This window comes from Cricetulus griseus, chromosome 2 (genome assembly GCF_003668045.3).
Source record: "Cricetulus griseus strain 17A/GY chromosome 2, alternate assembly CriGri-PICRH-1.0, whole genome shotgun sequence".
NCBI lineage: Eukaryota > Metazoa > Chordata > Mammalia > Rodentia > Cricetidae > Cricetulus > Cricetulus griseus.
This window is the reverse complement of record NC_048595.1, coordinates 35,895,507-35,918,301: the sequence shown is the minus strand read 5'-3', so window position 1 is coordinate 35,918,301 and position 22,795 is coordinate 35,895,507. Positions and strand designations below refer to the sequence as shown.

Below are 22,795 nucleotides of genomic sequence, written 5' to 3'. Positions count from 1 at the left end.
ATAGCAGGACATTTTTCTCTCTACTGGCCATACTCTTTTTTTTTTCCATTGATTGAATAAAATTATACTGTATCTTAACTGTTTTCTACCAGAACCAAGACTTATTTTACAATTTTGTACCTTAGGTATTATAATTGTTTTTTCTTTGGAAGAGGCAGAAAGGCAATTATGAGATTTTGCTGGGGTTACAGCTCAGTGGCAGAGCACTACATATACAAGGCCTTGGGATTTTCTTTTTTTTTTATAATTTTTTTTTATTTTTTATTTATTTATTTATTTTTTAGATTTTATTTATTTTTTATGTATACAGTCTTCTGCCTGCATGCCAGCAGAGGGCACAAGATCTCAGTCAAGGTGGTTGTGAGCCACCATGTGGTTGCCGGGAATTGAACTCAGGACCTATGGAAGAACATTCAGTGCCCTTAACCGCTGAGCCATCTCTCCAGGCCGGCCCTGGGTTTTTCAAGCATAGCTGGGGATAGGGGTAGGGGTAGAGGTGGGGAGTGGAATAGTGGAGGTGGAATGGGAAGGCTATAAAATCTGTAAAGTTGTAAAAGGAGAAAAAAAAAAAAAACATACTGGGGTAGCCAAGAATACTAGTTAGCCAACAGATGTTCAGAGAAGCTATAAAATAGTAGAAAGAAAACAGCATTCTATACAATACTATCAAAGAAGAGGCTGTCATGATGCCATGACAAGTGATGTGTCTTTAAATATTAACAACATGCAGGGGATGTTGGCACACACACAGTCCCTCAATTATTCCCCAGCCTCCGTTTTGGTTCCCGAGATTGAACCCAGGGTCTATGCACACTAGGCACACCGTCTACCACATACTAACATGCCCATTGCCCCACATTCCATTAAAAAGCAAGTTTGGTATTTACCTGACAGAGAACTGGCCAGGCTTCCTCTCCGTAATTTACAGTCATCCTGACTAAGTTGTCGATGGAGTTTAGCTTTTCCAGTAGATGAGAATAAGTCAGGATTACTAAGCTTCCTGAAGAGCAGGGGACTAAGTCCAGTAACCATATCCTTCAATGAAAACAGGAATGAAACATGAATCCTTAGTATCTTTTTAAAGAGCTTTATATTAAACATTTATACAATATTCATTCTAATTAAGAAGTACCATTAGGGCTACAGAGATGGCTCATCAGTTGAGAAAACTCGATACTCTGCCAGTGGACAAGGGTTTAATGCCCAGCATCCAAAATAGCAGGTCACAGCCATCTCTAACTCCAGTCCCAGGGGACCCAATGTCCTCTTCTGGAATCCACAGGCACTTCGTACACATGGTACAAAGACATATATACAGGCAAAATACCCATACATATAAAATAAAATAAAAATAAAAATTTTAAAGTGCCAATTTTCAGCACTTGAGAGACAGAGGCAGGCAGATGTCTGTTAAATTCAAGACCAACCTTGAATGTGCTACAGAGCGCATTCCAGGACAACCAAGGCTACACAGAAACCTTTATTTAGTTATTGGGGAAGGGACATGCATATGGCACAGCACAAGTACAGAAGTCAGAAGACAACTTTCAGGAATCCATTCTCTCTTTCCATCACACGGGTAAAAAAAAAATAGAACTCAAGTCACCAGGCTTGGCAGCAGGTATCTTTACTTGCGGATCCCTCTTGCTGGCCCAAAAAGTACTACAATAAACACTATGTACAAATATCTCTGATAGGTTAACTTAAAGTCTTTTGGGTAAATACCCAGGAGTGATATAGCTGCATCAAAAATGTATTTCTTAGATATAATTCACTGTCCTAGTCAAGGACATGAAATATTAACCATGAAATGCCAATGGGAACAATGAAAGAATCAGCTTACAAGATGAATTAGGACATTTTCATATAATGAGTGTGATTCTGTTTACTTAATTTATTTTTATTCTCTCTCATCACTTCTATCATGACATACATAGCAAGAAGTGCCCTCACAAGATACCAAATCTGCCAGCACTTTGAGCTCAGACATCCCAGGCTCCAGAAGTGTTAAAAATGCATTTATATTAGTCAGGTGGTAGTGGCACATGCCTTTAATCCCAGCACTTGAGAGGCAGAGAGGAGGATCACTGTGAGTTCAAGGCCAGGCTGGTCTATAAAGCTACATAGAGAAACCCTGTCTCAAAAAACCAAAAACAAAGAAGGAAGGAAGGAAGGAAGGAAGGAAGGAAGGAAGGAAGGAAGGAAGGAAGGAGAGAGCTAATCTAAAAGGCAGCACATAAATTTCATCTAACACAGCTTTTCTGTACTGACTTGAAATCTCTAACAATCTTAGGTATAAAACAGAAAGAAAATTATTGAAAAAACTCAGCCAGTTTATTTTATATATGATAACTGTATTGATATTATGTATAATAACTCTAGCCAATTTTATATACGATAATTGTATTGATTTCAGTTGCAAATATTTGAAAAAATAGGATAATCTGGCTGTAGATTTTCCTCAGTAGGAAGCAATGATATTCCTGAAATGGGTCTTGCGGGGCTTTTATTCCTGCTGCTATTTTGTTACCATGCATAGGCAATCTACTTTAATTCAAAAAAAATCATGAAACTGGTCATTTACAACAATATTAATAGGTTTTTTGTTTAGGTTTTATAGTTTATTTATATCTGTTTTATGTACATTGATGTATTGCCTGTATGATGTAGTATGTCCTTCTGTATGCTGAAAATATGTGTAGCTTTTATTGGTTGATAAATAAAGCTGATTTGGCCAATGGCCATGCAGAATAGAGCTAGGCAGGAAATACAAACAAAGATACGGAGAGAAAGAAGGTCGAGTCAGAGAGATGACATGTAACCCCGAAGTAGTAACATGCCAGAACACTACTGGTAAGCCACAACCAGGTAATGACACACAGATTAGTAAAAACGGGTTAATTTATATGTAGAGCTAGTCAGTAATATGCCTGAGCCACTGGCCAAACATTTATAATTAATATTAAGCCTCAGAGTGTTTATTTGGGAACTATCGGGCAGGATGAGAAACCTTCAGCTACACCTTTATGTATACATATGTGAGGGTACTGGATCCCCTAGAACAGTTAGTTGTGAACTTTCATGTGGGTACTAGGAACTGAACCCATGTCCTATGGAAGAACAGCCAGGGCTCTTAACCACTGAACCATCTCTCCATCCTGAAGAACTTTTAAAATTTCATCTAGGTTAAGAGATGTTAAAAATACCTAGGAAGCCAATTGTGGTGTCAGAAACTGATAGGATTTGCCGAAGGAGGCAGAAGCAGGAGCATCTGAGGTCAAGGCCAGTCTGGTCTAAAGAGAAGTCCAAGACAGTCAGGACTACACAGACACTTTGTTTCTTAAAAAACTAGAGAGGGAGGGAGGGAGAGGAAGAGGGAGTGAGAGGGAGAGAGAGAGAACTTTGAAGGTTATGGGACAACTGAAGATAAATTCTCAGTACCTAACTTATCTCAGCCTCCTATTCCAATCTAACTTTCTCAAACCTTACTTCTTCATTCTTTGTCTCCAGATAGAACAAACTGAATATCAAAAACTGCTAAGGTCTGAGGGAGAGAAAGCATATTAAAAATTTCCATGTGGGGGCTGGAGAGATGGCTCAGTGAGGACCCAGGTTCAATTTCCAGCACCCACATGGCAGGTCACAACTGTCTGTAACTCCAGTTCCAGGGAATCTAACACTCTCATACATACAAACCAATGCACATGAAATAAAAATCATTTAAAAAATTTCCATGTGGCTGGGTGTTGGTGGCTCACGCTTTTAATCCCAGCACTCAGGAAGCAGAGACAGGTGGATCTCTGTGAGTTCAAGACCAGCCTGGTCTACAGAGTGAGTTCCAGGACAGCCTCCAAAGCCACAGAGAAACCCTGTCTGGAAGGAAAAAAAAAAATTTTCCATGTGTAAAGGCATCATTTTCACTTTAAATAGTGTTATAATGGAGACAGACTCAAGCCCGTATAACAAGTTACAGCTTTTATCTTATTTTATTGGTCCTTTTTCACATCTCAGAAAGATAAAACTTTCTGCTTTGTTTTGATGTAATTGTGTCATATATGTTCATGATCATTGTTTTTATGGATCTGAAGTTTTTTAATGCATCATTATGAGTCTAAAATAGCATGGGCAAGACTAGAAAAATAAATCAGTGGTAGAGTACTTGTCTAGATGGCTTAACAGTTAAGAGCACTGACTGCTCTTCCAAACAACCTGGGTTAGATGCCCTCTTCTGGTATCAATGGGCACCAGGCACACACGTGGTGCACATACATACATGCAGGCAAAATACCCATATACATAAAACATATTTTTTTATTTTTTGCAAGACAGAGTTTCTCAGAGCTGGAGAGGTAGCTCAGCAATTAAGAGCACTGGCTGTTCTTCCAAAAGTCCTGAGTTCAATTCCCAGAAACCACAAGATGGCTCACAACCATCTGTAATGAGATCTGTTGCCCTCTTCAGGACTGCAAGCATACATGCAGCCAGAACACTGTATACTAAATAAACAAGTAATAAATGGATGAATGAATAAATCATTAACAAAAAAGACAGGGTTTCTCTATATAGCCCTGTCTGTCCTGGAATTCCTTCTGTAGGCCAGGCTGGCCTCAAATTCAGAAATCTGCCTATCTCTGCCACCCAGTGCTGGGATTAAAGGTTTGCACTACCACACATGCATCTAAAAAAATAAAGAAAGAAACAATGTGGACAAACCACTGCTAAATTTCCTGAAAATAACTAAGTAAGACATCCTGTGGCCATTATACACTGTTTTTCAAAACTTAACAGGGCTGAACCAGGAAGATTGAGTCCGGGGAAGAAAAGAGGAAGGCAAGAAAAGAGATACCTTAATGGAGGGAGCCACTATAGATTTAAAGAGAAATCTGGCACTAGGAAAATGTCCAGAGATCTACAAGGATGACCCCAACTAAGATTCTAAGCAATAGTGAAGAGGCTATCCTAAATGCCCTTCTCCAATAATGAGATTGATGACTACCTTATCTGCCATCCTAGAGCCCTCATCCAATAGCTAGTGGAAGCAGAAGCAGAGACCCACAGCTAAGCACTGAGCTGAATTCCTGGAATCCAGTTGTCGAGAGGCAGGAGTGATGAGCAAAGGGGTCAAGACCAGGCTGCAGAAACCCACAGAAAAAAACTGACCTGAACAAGGGGGGACCCCAGACTGACAGACAGCTCGGAAACTAGCATAGGACAGCACCAGGACCCCTGAACTTGGGTATCAGTTAGGAGGCCTGGGCAGTCTATGGGGCCTCTGGCAGTGGAACAGTATTTATCCCTAAGTGTATGAACGGACATTGGGAGCCATTCCCCCATAGAGTGATACTCTCTCAGCCTAGACACATGGGGGAGGGCCTAGGCCCTGCCCCAAATAATGTGACAGACTGTGGTGATTCCCCCATGGAAGGCCTCACCCTTTCTATGGAGCAGAAGAAGGATAGGATGGGGGTCGGTGGGGAGCATGGGAGGGAGAGGGAACTGGGATTGATATATAAAATAAGACTGTTTCTAATTTAAGTAAAAAAAAAAAAGTAAATAAAGAGGAGGCATTAAAAAAAAAATAGGGCTGTATCATGGTGGTACATGCCTCTAATCCCAGCACCCTCTGCTCCCCAATGCAAAGGAAACAAAGTTCAAGGCCAGCCTAGTCTACAGAGAAAGTTCAAGGCCAGCCTAGTCTAGACTACAGAGGAAGTTCAAGGCCAGCCTAGTCTACAGAGAAAGTTCAAGGCCAGCCTAGTCTAGACTACAGAGAAAGTTCAAGGCCAGCCTAGTCTAGTCTACAGAGGAAGGTGTGAGCTTGATTCGAAGCTCACAACTGTCTGACACTAACTCTAGGGAGATCTAATGTCTCTGGCCTCCTGCACTCACATGCGTATACCCACACACATACATAAAACTAAATACATTTTAAAACATCTCACTGTACATTCAAATTACTATGCTGGACATGATTAATTTGAGGGAGAGAGAGAGACAGACAGACAGAGAGAGAACACATTTTTAGGTTTTTTTTTTTTTTTTTTTTTTTTTACGTTACTACCTCTTTAGAAAAAAAATTGCACCAGGCAGTGGTGGCACACGCCTTTAGTCCCAGTCCCAGTACTCCGGAGGCAAAGGAAGGCAGATCTCTTCAGTTTGAGGCCAGCCTGGTCTACAGGATGAGTTCCAGGACAGGCAAGTCTACACAGAAAAAGCCTGTCTCAAAAAAAAAAAAAAAAAAAGAGAGAGAGAGAGAGAGAGAGAGAAAGAAAAAAGAAAAGAAAAGCGTATTTTTCAAAGCCCTTATCTTAGCCAAGCCTAGATACATTACACCTCTAAAATTCTGGGACAAAAAAAATTAAGAAAGGTCATTTTAAATCAAGCTGTTATTACTTACTCAACATGCTTACAGGTTTATGAAAGGCATCATGTGACCAGGTGTTTTGAATGTATTTCATTCAATTCCCTCAAGCTGTCTTCTGACCTCAACACACATGCCATGGCACAACACATACCCACAAATATAGCAATAAATTTGAAAATACTTCTTAATATGCTTAAGCTGCTAAAAGATAAAATTATTAACTTGAAATGTTTATCAAAACTATCCTTCAAAAAATAAGGAAAAGTTGACATCTTCAGATAAAAAAAAAAAAAAAAAAAAGCTGAAGAGGTCCATTACTACTACACCTAAACTACAAGAAATGCTAAATAAGAGTGCATGTGCCAGGAGGTGGTGGCGCATGCCTTTAATCCCAGCATTAGAGAGGCAGAGTTTGAGGCCAGCCTGGTCTACAAAGAGAGTTCCAGAACAGGGTCCAGAAGCTACACAGAAAAACCCTGTCTTGAAGGAAAAAAAAAAGAGTTCTTCATGTTAAATTGAAAAAACAGAAAACAGAAACTTGGCACTACATAAAAAAATAAATAAACATCTGAGGCTGGAGAGATGGCAGTGGTTAAGAGCACTCGTTGTTCTTCCAGATGACAGAGTTCAATTCCCAGCACCTGCATAGCAGCTCCAGTTCCAGGTTACCCAACATTCTTACACAGACATACATGAAGACAAAACACCAATTCACATTTAAAAAACAAACAAAAGACTTTCAAAATTAACATCTCAATAGATGACTTACACGATCAAATAGGAAAGCCAATTATTTCTATATTTCTAGCTTACAATCACTTTTTTTGCTTTATTTTATGAAATAAGGTTTCTTTTTTGTGTTTTGTTTGTTTGTATTTCTAGACAGGGTTTCTCATTATGTAACAGCCCCGGCTGTCTTCAAACTCACTCTGTAGACCACGTGGCCTTACACTCAAAGAGATCCACCTGTCTCTGCCTCCCAAGTGCTGGGGTTAGAAGTGTGTGCACTACCATCACCCTGCAAGACAAGGTTTCTACTGGACAGGTTGGCCTCAAACTTACTACATCTTCCTGCCTCAGTCACCAAGAAGCTGGGACTACAGGTACTTACTGCTACAATTATGGCACCAGAAAACTTTTGTTTTAAACTTAAGGGGCAAAAGCATTTCAAAGATTATGAATTTATGTTATTGAATATACAATGTTTGTCTTTTGGAGACAGGGTTTCTCTGTTTAGCCCTGGCTGTCCTGGAACTCCTATGTAGACCAGGCTAGCCTTCAACTCAAAGATCCGCTTGACTGCTTCCCCAGTGCTGACATTCACCACCACGAACAACAACACACTGGATATACAATGTATAAAGATGTAATCTGTCAATAACTTAAAAAAAGAAAGTACACACATTGGTACCAAAAGAGTTACATAGAAACAAAAGTTTGGGGGTCTGGAGAGATGGTTCAGCAGTTAAGAACACTGGGTGCTCTTCCAGAGGACCTGGATTCAATTCCCAGCACCCACATGGTAGAACAGTCATGTATCAGGATCTGATGCCCTGATCTGGTGTGGAGATAGAAACTTATCTACATAAAATAAATCATTTTTTAAAAAAGAGAGAGAGAGAAAGGAAGGGAGGGATGGGGAGGGAGGAAGGAAGGAAGGAAGGAAGGAAGGAAGGAAGGAAGGAAGGAAGGAAGGAAGAAAGGAAGGAAGGAAGGAAAAGAAATAGGGGGCTGAAGAGGGCTCAAAGGTTGAGAGCACTGGCTGTCCTTCCAGAGGTCCCGAGTCCAATTCCCAGCAGCCACATGATGGCTCACAATCATTTATAATGAGATATGGTGCCCTCTTTTGGCATGTAGGCTTAATAAATATATTTTTTAAAAAAAAGGAAAAGAAAAAGAAAGCCAGGCGTTGGTGGCGCACACCTTTAATCCCAGCACTCAGGAGGCAGAAGCAGGCGGATCTCTGTGAGTTCAAGGCCAGCTTGGTCTCCAGAGCGAGTGCCAGGATAGGCTCCAAAGCTACACAGAGAAACCCTGTCTCGAAAAACCAAAAAAAAAGAAAAAGAAAAGTTTTGGAGCCAGGTGTGGTGGCACAAGCCTTTAATTCCAGCAGGCCAGAGATTCAGGTCAGCCAGGGCTAACACACAGAGAAACCCTGTCTCAAAAGCCAAAAGAAAAGAAAAAGAAATAAAAGTTTAAACTGGGCATTGGTGGTGCACGCCTTTAATCCCAGCACTCCGGAGGCAGAGGCAGGCAGATCTCTGTGAGTTCGAGACCAGCCTGGTCTACAAGAGCTAGTCCCAGGACAGCCTCCAAAGCCACAGAGAAACCTTGTCTCAAAAAACCAAAAAAGAAAGAGAGAAAGAGGTTTTGCATACAATTAAATGACTACCAATTCAGCATGGCAGTAGTGGCTCATGCCTTTAATCCCAGCACTCAGGAGGCAAAGGAAGGCCTCTGTTGAGTTTGAGGCCAGTCTAGTCTAGAGAGTTCTAGGACAGGCTCCAAAGCTACACACACACACACACACACACACACACACACACACACACACACACACACACACAAATTTACTACCAATTCAACTTAGAGTGTTAGAAATTTAAGGGTTGGAGGATGTAGGTCAGTGGTAGAGTATTTGCTTAGCATATCTAATACCATGTTTGATCACCAGCACAATAAAAAATAAAAACAGAATATTTAGGATGTCATATGTATAATCTCACAGTAACCAGAAAGACCTAAAACTCACATACAAAAGAAAATTAGTAAAGAACCAAACAGTTCTCTACCCACCCACCCCCAAAAATAAATAAATCAACAGGGTACTGAGGTTATAGTTCAGCTGGTAAAATGCTTGTGTAGCATGCACAAATCCCAGCATTCTATCCCCAACACTTAATAAACGAGAGTGGTTGGCATACACCTGTAATTTTAGTATTAGAGAGGTAGAAGAGAGTTCATCTTCAGCTACAAAGCCCAGCCCACAGTTTCCCAAAAAAAAAAGCAGGGAGGGGCTACATCCCAGCCTCTAGAAGCTAATTCATTTGCATTATATTACATGGATAATATCACAATCTAACAATAGATTATAATCAAGGTCTCATGAGTGTGGGAATAGTCAAAGATCTGCTGTACCAAAAGCAAAAGGAAACAAGTTTTTTCAGATTTTGTATCAGGCTTGGGGAGCAAGGCCTTTTTCTTGTATTCAAAATGGTTGTGACTCGAAATTCTGTGGGTTCTGAAGGAATAAATGGAAACTAAAAATCTACTGACTACACTGAGGTTGGAGATCCACAGCAGACAGTAGCAAGAAGTTGAGAAAGTACGATTTCCCTTCCCCCTGGGCATCTACATAATGTTCTCAGCCCTATAGCAGTTAGACAAAGGCCTGTAACTGAGTCTGGAAGTAAAATACAACTGAAAGTGACTGTGCTGGCCCATCATTCCAATTTCCTCAGGTGACCTCACAAGAACCTGGATAGAGAATGTAAAAGTGTGTATCAGTCTAGGTCATTCTGAATGTATCTGTTACAGCAATCAGTCCCTAACTAGTATAAAGACCAAACCTGGGCTGAAATAACAATGTCCCCTTTCTTTTACTAGTCAAAGGCAGGAACTAAATATCCCAGGTTTACCTGAACAAAATCACATCAATAAGATTCCTTTACAATAACTTAAAAAACTATAACCAACTATATGTAAATGCTCTGCTTCATAAGATCATTCCTAAATACCTAGCAGAAACCCTAACAATACTAGAAAATAGCTCTGAACACAGGCAGAGGTACTAGGTAGCAAATTAATCTCCACTCAATTAAATATTAAAGGAATTTGCAACAGCTCAATTTCTCCCTCAGTGAACAAGCACTGCTAGTAAAGATAGTTGCCACAGCTGAGAGGATACCTCAGAATTTAGAAATGAGGGCCTCTAGCGCTTTGATCTTAGTTACATTCTCAAACTTCTTTTTGTTGTTGTTGTTGTTTTTGAGGAAGGGTTTCTCTGTGTAGTCCTGACTGTCCTGGAACTCACTAAATACACTAGGCTGGCCTCAAGATTAGAGATTTCTCCTGCTTCTGCCTCCTGAGTGCTGGGATTAAAGCTGTGTATCACCACCACCTGGCCTAAAACAGTTTCTTTTTTTGTTGTTTTTTTTTGGGGGGGGGGGTTGTTTTTTTTTTGTTGTTTTTCTCTGTATTGCTTTGGAGGCTGTCCTGGAACTAGCTCTTGTAGACCAGGCTGGTCTCCAACTCACAGAGATCCTCCTGCCTCTGCCTCCCTGAGTGCTGGGATTAAAGGCATACACCACCACTGCCCGGCTTTGACTGGGTTTTATGAGCAGCAGGTAGCTCAATACTCAGTGGCGGGAGACTAGATAGAAATGGCCTTCTGCAATGTGGACCAGATTTGATCAGGAGAGACTTCCTGAAAATCTTGAATACAGACAGAAGGGAAAAAAAGAAAACAACTACAAGACCAGGTGATGTACACGCTGATCCCTGTACATGGGGACAGCTCTGAGACTAGATGAGACATGAAAAATCTTATTGGCTACAGAGTCCTCATGCCATCCTTTCATATAACATGGATGGAAATTCACATTACTATTTGGTTATACAGCCCAAACGAACTTACAAAGTTGACAGATGTCTTTTACCTGCTCAAACAGAAAACAGAAAATCATCTCTAGCTGACTTGTGCACACTGCACACTCCATACTTGTGTTAATGCAGATATGTACGTTACCTTTAAAGATTTGTTTGTTTTCAGAACAAAAGAACCAGACACAAATGAAGACAAACCTCTCAAAATGTCTCTGTTGCAGTTTCCTCAAAATTCTGCAACCAGAACAACTTCAACGCTGCTAGATGAGATGATTCAGCCTCACAGACAACTCCAGCCAGGACTTCCAATAAGGTCTACACTTTCCCATCACACAGAGACTAAACAAAAAATATTACAGTGGGCTGGAAAGATGGCTCAGAGGTTAAGAGCACTGGCTGCTCTTCCAGAGGTCCTGAGTTTAATTCCCAGAAACCACATGGTGGCTCACAACCATATATAATGAGATCTGGTGCCCTCTTCTGGCATGCAGGCATACATGCGGGCAGAACACTGTATACATAATAAATAAATCTTAAAAAAATATTACAGCTAACTCTCCCAGGACTTGACCATTATCCCAATTTTTTCAGGGTACCTAAAAGATGTCACCACCTATAGAAAACAGGAAGGATTCTAGAGAAGACAACATCCACCTATCCAAGAGGTGGGGTGGGTGGTTTTTGGTCATTCAGTAGATTATGGATGTTTAGCATCGTTCAGGGGGGTTGATTATAAGTAGTTATTGGTCATGGTCAGGGAGGAAACTAAGCAAAGCAGATTAGATTCAAGGCTTTTGCTCTGAAAAGAAAAGGGGGGATATAGAAATGAGAGGATAAAAAGGTAGATTACTGAATCTACTTTTAAACTAAAAGAACAACTACTATTCACAAATATTTAGTACTAGTATGGCTTTTTATACACTGATACAAATTTAAGGTTATTTTTTATTATACTCTAAATATATTACTACTCCTGTTTAACTAGGTACTCTTGTACCTATGCAGCTCACTTAAAAATGTCGTTTTAGTCCTTGAGAGCTATTTATGATAATAAAGAAACACTGGGTAATGGTCATCTATAACAATCAAATTTATAGTCATATTGTGTAGGAAGCCGGTTCCTGCATTATCCATTACAATAATAGGTGCCTGAAGACACCAAGATGTAAATTACTTCACAGGCGCTGGGTAATCTCCATTCCTTTGATCTCTGCCTATCCCGTGGCTCATTTTGGCCTGAGGAGCTGAAGCCATTCATAGGGTAACACGTCCCAGGCGGCTGGCCAGCCTTTATAAGGGATGGTTTTCTTGGTTTAGTGTCTCCGCTCAGTCTCCGCTCTGGAAAGCTTATGCTCTCCCCTCTCAAGATGCATTAAAGCTTGTCTGCAGAAGGATCCGAGTGTCCTGCGTGTGATTTCTTGCCGGCGAGAAAATACAGAGCGCGCGGGACAATATTGGGTATGTTTTTAAAGTTAAACTGATATTTTTATAGATAGATGGTCCTCAAACACTTCACAGACCTACAGAATATGCCTTTAAAATGTTTTGTTAACATAGGGCTTTTCATGACAGCGAGACAGGTCTGCTTCTGGCAGCAGCAATTTACTCCAAAAAGAAATGATGGGCATTGAAAAGCATCCATATGGAGCACGATTTTTATGTGGCAAAGCTAACCATCGGGCAAGAAACTGTCCTTGCCTCAAATGATAACAGTATGCTGTCCAAGTTGGACAAGCAGGACACAAAAAAAGGCAACTGCTGAACTTTGCCAAGACAAGGTAGAGCAATCCTTCAAAATCCCTGCTGCCCAGAAAGGTCTGTCATATATTCTAGGCCTGTAAGCTGCAGATGGATGCACGTACATTGCAGAGGAAGCTTGGGTGACTGTCCAGGCCGCCAGATATTTCTGCCATTTCCATAGTTTTGGAAGCTGCTTGCTCTACACTTCCTGTTTACATGGGTAACAATATATCCTTCTCCAGACTCTGATAGGGGTGAAGACTAGATAGATAGTTTTACAGTTTTCCTTGTTACCCAATGCAAAAAAGAAACTTACATAAGAGATGTAAAGTTTATAAGGTTGAGAAACATAAAAACTTAAGTTACTTATCTAACAAGATGCTTTAAGGTCAAAAAGATATTTTTAGGATGGTAATACCAGTTACAACAGAAGGCAGTTTAGGTATAAAACTTTGGACTCACAAAGATAGTATAGATAATAACACTATTTGCCAAATACATGTATGTGGACTGGACACTGTAAATGTAATTCTTATCTTTCTCTAGTTTACTCTGGTTTTAATGGAGTCACTATTGTTGTTGCTATTTTACTTTAGAGATAAAAGCACATCTCTTGCCTAAGTAGAAAGTGGTTTTATCTCAGTCATAAACACCTTCAGTTTTGAGAAGAGCTTTTTTTTTTTTTTTTTTTTAAGATTTATTTATCACAGTGTTCTACATGCAGGTGTGCCTGGATGCCAGAAGAGGGCACCAGATCTTATTATAGATGGTTCTGAGCCACCATGTGGTTGCTCACATACAGAACACTATACATAATAAATAAATAAATCTTAAAAAAGAAAAAAAGCAGGCAGCACTCTTAACCCCTAAACCATCTCTCCAGCCCCCCAAGAAGAGTTTTTCTTATTTTGGGGTTCCTTACTTATGGGCCAGCAAAAGTGACCTTTCACCACTGCCTCCAAGACATTTTGCCTTTTAGAAGTTCTGTTCCCGGCTAGGCAGTGGTGGCACACGGCATTAGTCTCAGGAGGCAGAGACAACTGGATCTCTGTGAGTTCGAGACCACCCTCCAGGACAGGCTCCAAAGTGACAGGCTCCAAAGTAATAGAGAAACCCTGTCTCAAAAAAAAAAAGTAAGTCCTGTTCCCAGCAGGCCCCCATAGGTTCCAGGGTGTTTGAGTTAACATTCATATAAAAAGAGAGCGTGCGTGCGTGCTTGCATGCGTGCGTGCGTCTGCAGAGGCCAGAAGATGATCTTGGATCCCTTGGACCTGGAATACCTGCCTGATATGGGTGCAGGAATCTTAACTTGGTCATCTGGGAGAACTGCAAACACCCTTAACACTGAGCCATAATTTTCATTCTTTTAACTTTTAAAAATTAAAAACTCTTCAAAGCCTACTCTTCCATCCCTTTCCACCGACCGATCCACAACAAGAGCCCTCATCCAGTGGCTGATGGAAGCAGAGACAGACATCCACAGATATACACCGAGCTGAAATCTGGAATTTGGTTGAAGAGAGGAAGGAATGAAGAGCGAAGGGGTCTGTACCAGGTTGGAGAAACCCACAGGAACAGTTGGCCTGAACAAGGGAGAGCACATGGACCCCAGATGCTGTCGGGAAGGCCAATACAAGACTGATCCAGCCCCCTGAACATGGATGTCAATAAGGAGGCCTCTGCACTCCAGGGAGCCTCTGGTAGTGGATTAGTATTTTTCCCTGGTGTAAGAAGGGACTTTGAGAGCCCATCCCACGTAAAGGGTTACACTCTGGCCCTGGACACATGGGGAAGGGCCCAGGACCAGCACAGGAAGATTTGGTGGACTTTGCAGAGCCCCCGTTGAGGGCCCTACCCTGCCTGGGGAGTGGTGGGTGGATGGGGTGGAGGGTAGGTTGGGGGTGGGGGAGGAGGGATGGGGGTGAGGGGAGAGAGAGGGAGAAGGGACTTACATGTGAAACAAGCTTGTTCCCAAACTTGAACTAATAAAAAAAAATTAAAAAATAAAAAGGAAAAAGAAATTAAAAAAAAAAAACTCTTCAAAGCCAAGTCTAGTGGCACACTCCCTTACTTTCAGTACTGGTGAGGCAGAGGCAGGCAGATCTCTGTTAATTGGAGGACAGCCTAACAGGTAATTGGCTCAGGACAAGGGAGTGGAAAATGGCAAACATCAGCTGCAATCTCCACTATGAAAACAAAATAAAAGATATAAAAGAGAACATTTCAAAAGAAAAAAAAGAAAACACTACTTCAATTATGTAATAAGCCACTGGCCTCTAGAAAGCCCTAACTTATTCCTAAATACAAATATTTAGTATTATAAAGTATAACATGTACTACTCCCAAATGTAAGAAGTAGAGTGTAAGCAGGCTGGAAGGATAGCTCAGTTGGGTAAACATCACTATGCAAGTGTAAAGACTTGAGTTCAAATCCTCAGAACAAGGTAGAAGGCAAGGACAACACTCAAAATTGTCTTCTGTACACAGGAGTTTCAAGACACCTGTCTACCCACATAAAGTCATTTGTCCAGAATTTAGGAGGTAGAGACAGGAGAATGAGTACAAAATCAGTCTCAGCTAGCTGGGCAAGTGGTGCACACATTTAATTCTAGCACTGCAAAGGCAGGCAGATCTCTGCCAGTTGAAGGTGAAGTCTACAGAGTGAGTTCCAGGACAGCCAGGGGTACACAGAGAAACGCTGTCTTGAAAAACCAAGAAAGAAAGAAAAGAAAAATGGTCCTCAGCTAACTACAGAGTCCCAAGGCCAGGCGCCGCTAAATGAGACCCAGGGAAGGTCTTTCACTGCAATGCAGAGAGAGGATCCATCTAACCTCTTAACATACTCTACTGAAATTTGTTTTCTCAAATTCTATAAAGTTGTTACCAGTTATAGACATTCACAGTCAATACTAAATTACAAAAATCAAAAACATTAACACAAAGACTAGTGAGATGGGTCAGAGGGTTACAGCACTTGCCCTAAGCCTGGCAATCTTAAGAACCAAGAGACACCTAGTGGAAGGAGAAAACCAACTCCCAAATTGTCCTCTGACCTCCACTCATGCATTATTTAAGTCAAATAAAAAAAGGAAGGAAAGGGCTGGAGAGATGGCTCAGAGGTTAAGAGTGCCGACTGCTCTTCCAGAGGTCCTGAGTTCAATTCCCAGCAACCACATAGTGGCTCACAATCATCCATTATGAGATCTGGTGCCCTCTTCTGGTGTGCAGATATACATGGAAGCAGAATGTTGTATACATAATAAATAAATAAAATCGTTTAAAAAAAAAAAAAGAAGGAAGGAAGAAGGAAAGGAAAAGAACAGACATAACAGAGAGAACTTTTAATCCCAACACTTAGGAGACAAAGACGGCCAGATCTCTGTGTGTTTGAATCCAACCTGGTCTGCAGAGTCAGTTCTAGGCCAACCAGGGACACAAGTGAGGTCTTGTTTTTTGTTTAAAAAAAAAAAAAAGAAAAGAAAAGAAAAGCCAGGCAGATCATCTCCAGGGCTCACTGGCAGCAATGCCAACTTGCTGAGCTATAGGGTAGTGAGAGATCCTGTCTCAAAAACCAAAGGAGGGGGGCGGGGCTGCGAAAATGGCTCAGCTGTTAAAAGTGCTTGCTGTTCTTCTTGATGACTTGAATTGAATTCCCAGTACTCATTACATGTGGTTCACAACGGCCTAAAACTCCAGTTCTGGGGAAGCCAATACCCTCTCAGACCTTGATGGGCACCTGACCTCCCATACACAAACGCACATGCAACAAACATACACAAAATATTAAAAAATGAAATAACATATTTAAAAAAGAAAAAACATGGCTTTAATCCCAGCATGCAGGAAGCAGAGGCAGGTGGAACTCTGTGAGCTCAAGGACAGCCTGGTCTACAGAGCAAGTTCCACAACAGCCAGGACTAAATAGAGAAACCCTGTCTCAAAAAAAAAAAAAAAAAAAAAAAAAAAAAAAAGCACATGGTCAACAATGGCAAATAGTTCACATAGCTTGAGAAAATGAAGATTAAGGAAAAACTATGAGATTTAATTATATAAAAAAAAAAAGTTCCCTGAGTCATTCACAGAATTCTCTTTTTAACTCTTTCATAATGAGACTTTTCACAAGTATCCTCACCCTATTTTAAGTTGCAAAATAAATTTTAGTATGGCTACACTGTGGAAAATTATACAACAATGAAAAAGAAAAGAATTTCTATAAGGAACTAACACAGAAGACATGCACAGAAATTATTTGAATAAAATAATTCAGTAACAAAGACTACAAATTTCATGATTTTTATTTACATGAGGTATTAGCTACAAAGCAATCTATGGTGCTAGGGGTGGGAAGTTTGGTAAACCTTGGAGAAGAGCAGTAAGTAGAAAAAAGAGTAAGGGAACTGGAAATGTTCTCCACCTTGATATGTGTAGTGACCATATGGTTGTATTAGTCATAAGAATTCATAGGCTGGCCAGGGTGTGGTGGCACACACCTTTAATCCCAGCACCAGAGAGGCAGAGGCAGGCAGATCTCTGTGAGTTCGAGACCAACCTGGTAAGAGCTAGTTCCAGGATAGGTTCCCAAGCTACACAGGGAAACCTATCTTAAAAAAAAAAAAAAAAAAAAAAAAAAAAAAAAAAATCGTAAGCTGAATGAACCTTAGATTTGTGCATTAAAACTAAGTTAAATCCCAATTTAAAAAACAAGCCAAATCATGACTTTGAAGGCAGTTTGGGGAAAGTGTAAGTATACAAGACAAATCATATCAAGATTATCTATACAAAGTAAAGAAATTGAGGTAGAATACAAACTCAAGAAGGTTGTTGGTAAGGCAACAAGATAAAACATATTAGGAGAGAGGAAATAACACATTAAGAAAATTATAGTTTTTATTTTATTTGAGCTGTGAGACAGAACAACATAACTAAGATCTTCAACAGACAAAAGGTTATCAAGGATTTAGCCTCAGAGAGAAGGATAAACACTTCTTTCTCTGTGATTGCTAAGGATGGATGAATATAGAAATTACCCTTTAACAGGGGCTGGAGAGGTGGCTCAGAGGTTAAGGGCACTAACTGCTTTTCCAGAGGTCCTGAGTTCAATTCCCAGCAATCACATGGTGGCTCACAACCATCCATTATGAGATCTGGTGCCCTCTTCTGGTATGCAGATATACATGGAAGCAGAATGTTATATTCATAATAAATAAATAAAATCTTTTTTAAAAAATTACCCTTTAACAGAGGATAGAAGCTGGAGAGATGGCTCAGCAATTAAGAGTACTTGCTGCTTTTGCAAGAGACTTGGGTTTGGTTCCCTATAGCCACCAGCAGCCCACAACTGTCTGTAACTCGAGTTCCAAGAGATAAGACATCCTCTTATAGTTTCCAAACTATGTGATATACTAACATACATGCAAGGAAACATTCATACACTTAAAAATAAAAACAAGGGGGGCAAGATGGATCAGTGATTAAGAGCACTGGCTGCTTTTTCTGAGGTCCTCAGTCCAATTTACAGCAAACACATGGTTGCTCACAACCATCCATAGTGGAATATGATGCCTTCTTCTGGCATAAAGGAATACATGCAAGCCAGGTGGTGGTGGTACACAGAGAAACCCTGTCTCAAAATCCACCCCCCCCCAAAAAGAGGCATACATGCAGACTAAGCACTCATACACATAAACGAAATATTTAAAAATAAGTAATAAGGGCTGGAGAGATGGCTCAGAGGTTAAGAGCACTGGCTGCTCTTTAAGAGGTCCTGAGTTCAATTCCCAGCAACCACATGGTGGCTCACAACCACCTGTAAGGGGATCTAGTGCCTTCTGACCTGCAGGGATACATGCAGACAGAACAGTGTACACATAATAAATACTTAAAGCCGGGCGGTGGTGGCGCACACCTTTAATCCCAGCACTCGGGAGGCAGAGGCAGGTGGATCTCTGTGAGTTCAAGGCCAGCCAGGTATACAAGAGCTAGTTCCAGGACAGCCTCCAAAGCCACAGAGAAACCCTGTCTCGAAAAACCAAAATAAATAAATAAATAAATAAATAAATAAATAAATACTTTAAAAATAAATAAATATATAATAAAAAATTATATTTTGGAGACAGGGTTTCTCTGGGCATCCCTGGCTGCCCTGGAACTCTCTGTAGACCAGACTGTCTTCAAACTCAAGAGATCCACCTGCCTCTGCCTTCTAAGTGCTGGAATTAAAGGCGTTCACCACCATCACCCAGCTAACAAAGTCTTTTTTAAAAAAGGAAGAATTGGGGCTGGAGAGATGGCTCAGCTTCTGGCTGCTTTGACAGAGGACCTGTGTTTAATTCCCAGTACCCACATGGCAGCTCACAACTTCTGTAGCTCTAGACTCCAGGTAATCTGACACCTTTACACCGAATAAAAGAAGGCAAAACACCAATGCACATAAAAACTAAAAAATCATTAAAAAGTTTATTTAAAAAGGAAAAAGAGAGATCAAGTAGCCTTGAGCACATCACTGAAGCATACAATAAGGTCAACTGCACCAGAAGAGGAAACACATTTCAAAAGTTTTGAATAGTACTCGAAGGGGATTAAACAAGTCAGCAGTCTAGAAGCCATGGCAAAGCTCTAAGGCTCAGAGAATAAAAAGTGGGGAAACAAAAGCGCGGGGTAGGGGGGGGTTAAAAACCATAGGCTAACATAGTATAACTCAAAGTATATAATTATGCCTAAGGAAACTTATTTTATATGAGGGGCAAGAGACACAAGAACTGGAACCCCAAATACTCAAGGATGAGGTCTCAGCAGGGGTTTGAAACAGAACTGTAAAAGCAATGCTGTCCCTGAAGTTCGTTACTACAGAACATTTTCCTACAAATCCAACAAGATCGAGGATCTTGCAATGTCCCTTCTTGCCAGTCTCCTTTCACTGAACTTTTACCGCTGTGGCAGTTTATCCTTTCTGATAAACTTTGCTGACCTTTATTCCCTACTCATAAATGCACCTACTGTTGTCTAATAAAGTATATAAACACATCCAGTTCATTCAGAACTTTCACCGGTACTTTTACATTTCTCTCTCTTTTCCCATTAAAGGTAAACTAGAAGCCAGAGCCTTCATCTATAGATTCTCCGTCCACAGGCCTTGAAACTGCACACATGCAGGTTATTTGTAAAGTGGTTTGTCGTTAAGGAGATGGTTAACTGAGGAGAATATTAACGATTCTGAATTCTTGCCTATAAAAGTATAATGACCACCAAATCAAAATGCCCAGGAGTGGCCCCGTTTTTGTTAAGTGTAGGGATAAACTCTAAGAAACAGTCAACACTATCAAACTGGCATTCCTCCCTTAAACTATCCACGCCTCTAGATAACTCAATAAGCCTACTCTTTGCGGCTCATTCACCCTGTCTACATTCCAGCACCCCTTCTCTCCATCCAGACCCCCGGACTACAAATGCCCCCACCTAGAAGCATTTTATTTATTCCTCCACCGCCCTTCCCCAAGTCCACTGCAACCCCAGGCCCCCTTTTCTCAGCCTCCTCAGACCTCCCACTCCTCCCAACCGACTCAGTCCCCACCCCTCAGCGCCGCAGCCCGGTCCTCCCGCGAGGTCCCCTCCCCCACGGCGCCCACCCTCGCCCGCCGACCCCAGCCCGCCTTACCTGCTCCCTGCCGTCGGGCCCCGCGGGCCCGCTCCGCTCCTCCAGTCGCTGCCTCCCGGGCGGCGCTCGCCGGCACGGGGGCAAGGGCTGCGGCTGGGGCAACTCGGCCGCCCTCAGAGCCGCATCCTCCCGGCGGGCGGGCGGCAGCGGCTGCGGCCGCTCGCGGCAGCGACTCCGCTTCATCTCCGTGTCTGGGCCCCGCGGGCGTCAGCACAGCGACTGCGCCGGCCTGGCTCGGCCCCCGGCCGCAGCGCTGCCGCGGCAAGCCCGGTCCACAGCCACCATGGCCCGGCGGGGGCTCGAAGCCACCCGCAGCCGGCCCGCGGCGTCTCCGCGCTTCCTGTGGGCTCAGGCGCCGAGACCTTCCCGGCGCGCCTCACGGAGGCAGCATAGCCACCGCCGCGCCCTCCACGCCCGGCACACGCTCGGCCGGCCACCCGCCGCCGCCGCCGCCGCCGCCGCCGCCGCGCCTCCGCAGCCAGCCGCCGGCCCGCCAGCCCGCCCGCCCGCCGCCGGCCCGCCCCTCGCTCGCTCGCGCGCGCGCAACGAGCAGCCCGCCCGCCGCCCACAGCCACAGCGCGTGGCCTGCCGCGCACGCGCTGGCGAACGGTCACGAAGACCGCCCGCGGCCGCGCTGCCGCGTCTGAGGCGGAAGGGGGCGGATCCCGGTGCGCCCCGGCGGCTGCGGCTCGACCATTGATTCTGCCATTCATACTTTTTGGATAAAAAAAAAAAAAAAAAAAAGGGGCCTACGGAACCGAGCGCTGTCCAGGCTGGGGATCCGAAAATGACTTCTAACGGGCGGGGCGAGACCAAGACAGTTTACCGGCAGATGCACACCTAGTTCACACCTCACCCCTCAGAGACAAATTAGCTCACCCTCTTGATACAGATGGAAGACTGAGGTTTGGGGAAACGAACACTGTCACCAGCATATCAATAGTCACGTTACTGTAAACAGACTCTGTCCTGTTTACACTCTCTTGACCCTTCCAGACCGTGTATAAAGTCCTGTAAAAGAAGTGATGCATTCCTTCGGGGCGCAGGGACTTAAAAGGCTTCCGGAAGATATAGGCTTCCCACTGACAATGAAGTCATCTTGCTGCCACAGTCCAGCCCGCTGCGGCCTGGGCAGCCTGACCTGCCCCTTCCAATGACTCATCTGCTTAACAACACGTGGCAGACAGCTCAGCCATGCCTGGCCTCCTCCTGGCTTCAGATGGTCTGCCACAACGCTGTTTTTCCTCTTTGACCTAACCAGAGTTCATTCCCAGAAGCCTTTCCTGACTGTTTCATCCATTTGTCATCGGCCTCCTCCCTGAATCCTTTCTGAGTAGTGATAATGGATAGCACAATGGCGCCTAGTGGATCCCAGACACTGCGTTCAATTCATATACACACGAAGAGGTCAGTAGTTTCCATTTTACAGTTGAGGAAACAAGCTGAGTTATAATGCAAAGGCAACTCAAACCAAGGTCTGTTGAGAAACCAGAACCCACAACATAACCAGTGACCTGTACAACTTGCTTCTGCTCTCCCTCTTCCAAGTTCCTCGCCGTCCATCCAGTTACCTCAAGTAGAAACAGAAAGCCGTCCTTGGCTCCTTCTTTCTCCTCATTCCCTCATATCTAGTAATGAAGAAGTCTTGTTGCTCTGTAACCTCACCATCTCTCCAGCCGGCCTTCCTTCCATCCCATTGGCACGAACTCATAACCAGATTTACCTTTCTGCACCTGTTTGGCTGGGAAAGTCCCCCAACTAGTTCCCCTTCATCATCTTACTCTCTCAGGACCATCTTTCCAAGAAGAGCCTTTATAAGAATCTTTGTAATACTTTCTTGTTTAGAATAGTGAAATAAATCTTAAGATAAAGTGTACACTTTTTAAGAAGGCAAGGCCATCATCCAAAATCCAGTCTCTGCCTACCTCTTTCTTCTATTAGCCCATGCTGTGACCACTATTTATAGTTATCCCTGCTACTTGATAGGGCCTGAGCATTCTTGCTTACAAACAACAGAAACACATGCAGAATCTGGAATAGACATACTAGAGAAGATCAAAACTTCCTTGCCTGGGGTCTGGAGAGACAGCTCAATGCTAGAGTTCTTGCCTATCATGCACAAAGTCTCAAGTTTAATCTTAGGATCTTAAAAAAAAAAAAAAGTTTTTGTTTGGGGGCTGGGAATGTAGCCCATTGGTAGCATATTTGCCCAGCATACACAAAGCCCTAAAGTTGATTCCAGAACTACATAAACAGAATGTGTCAAGAGAATTCAAGAGAAACATAAAACATTCTCTAAACAAATATGACAAAAAATGAATTACTGTGCACCCTGCAAAGTGGTGTAACCCAGTGTCTGATGATAGGGGTGAAAAAAACAGTATCCTGAGTTTATTGTTGATGTTTCAATGGGCTGTTTCTGCAACCTCTGC

At 42.5% G+C, this 22,795-nt stretch overlaps 1 protein-coding gene across 8 annotated transcripts in view; it reads right to left on the bottom strand.

The window, feature by feature from the left end:
• Positions 1-21,367, bottom strand: part of Mast2 (microtubule associated serine/threonine kinase 2) — a 141,630-nt gene extending 120,263 nt beyond the window's left edge. For 4 of the 8 annotated variants that reach the window (XM_027402537.2, XM_027402538.2, XM_027402539.2 and 1 more), the window contains exons 1-2: positions 20,364-20,803; positions 888-1,035 (exon numbers count right to left, since the gene is read on the bottom strand). In XM_027402537.2, coding sequence (XP_027258338.1) covers positions 888-1,035; positions 20,364-20,546 — 331 coding nt within the window. In that variant the 5' untranslated portion in view covers positions 20,547-20,803. Of the gene's footprint in view, positions 1-887; positions 1,036-20,363; positions 20,804-21,242 lie in introns of those variants that run through there. The other 4 variants (XM_027402542.2, XM_027402543.2, XM_027402544.2 and 1 more) reach the window with 2 other exon arrangements.
• Between the last annotated feature and the right edge of the window lie 1,428 nt (positions 21,368-22,795).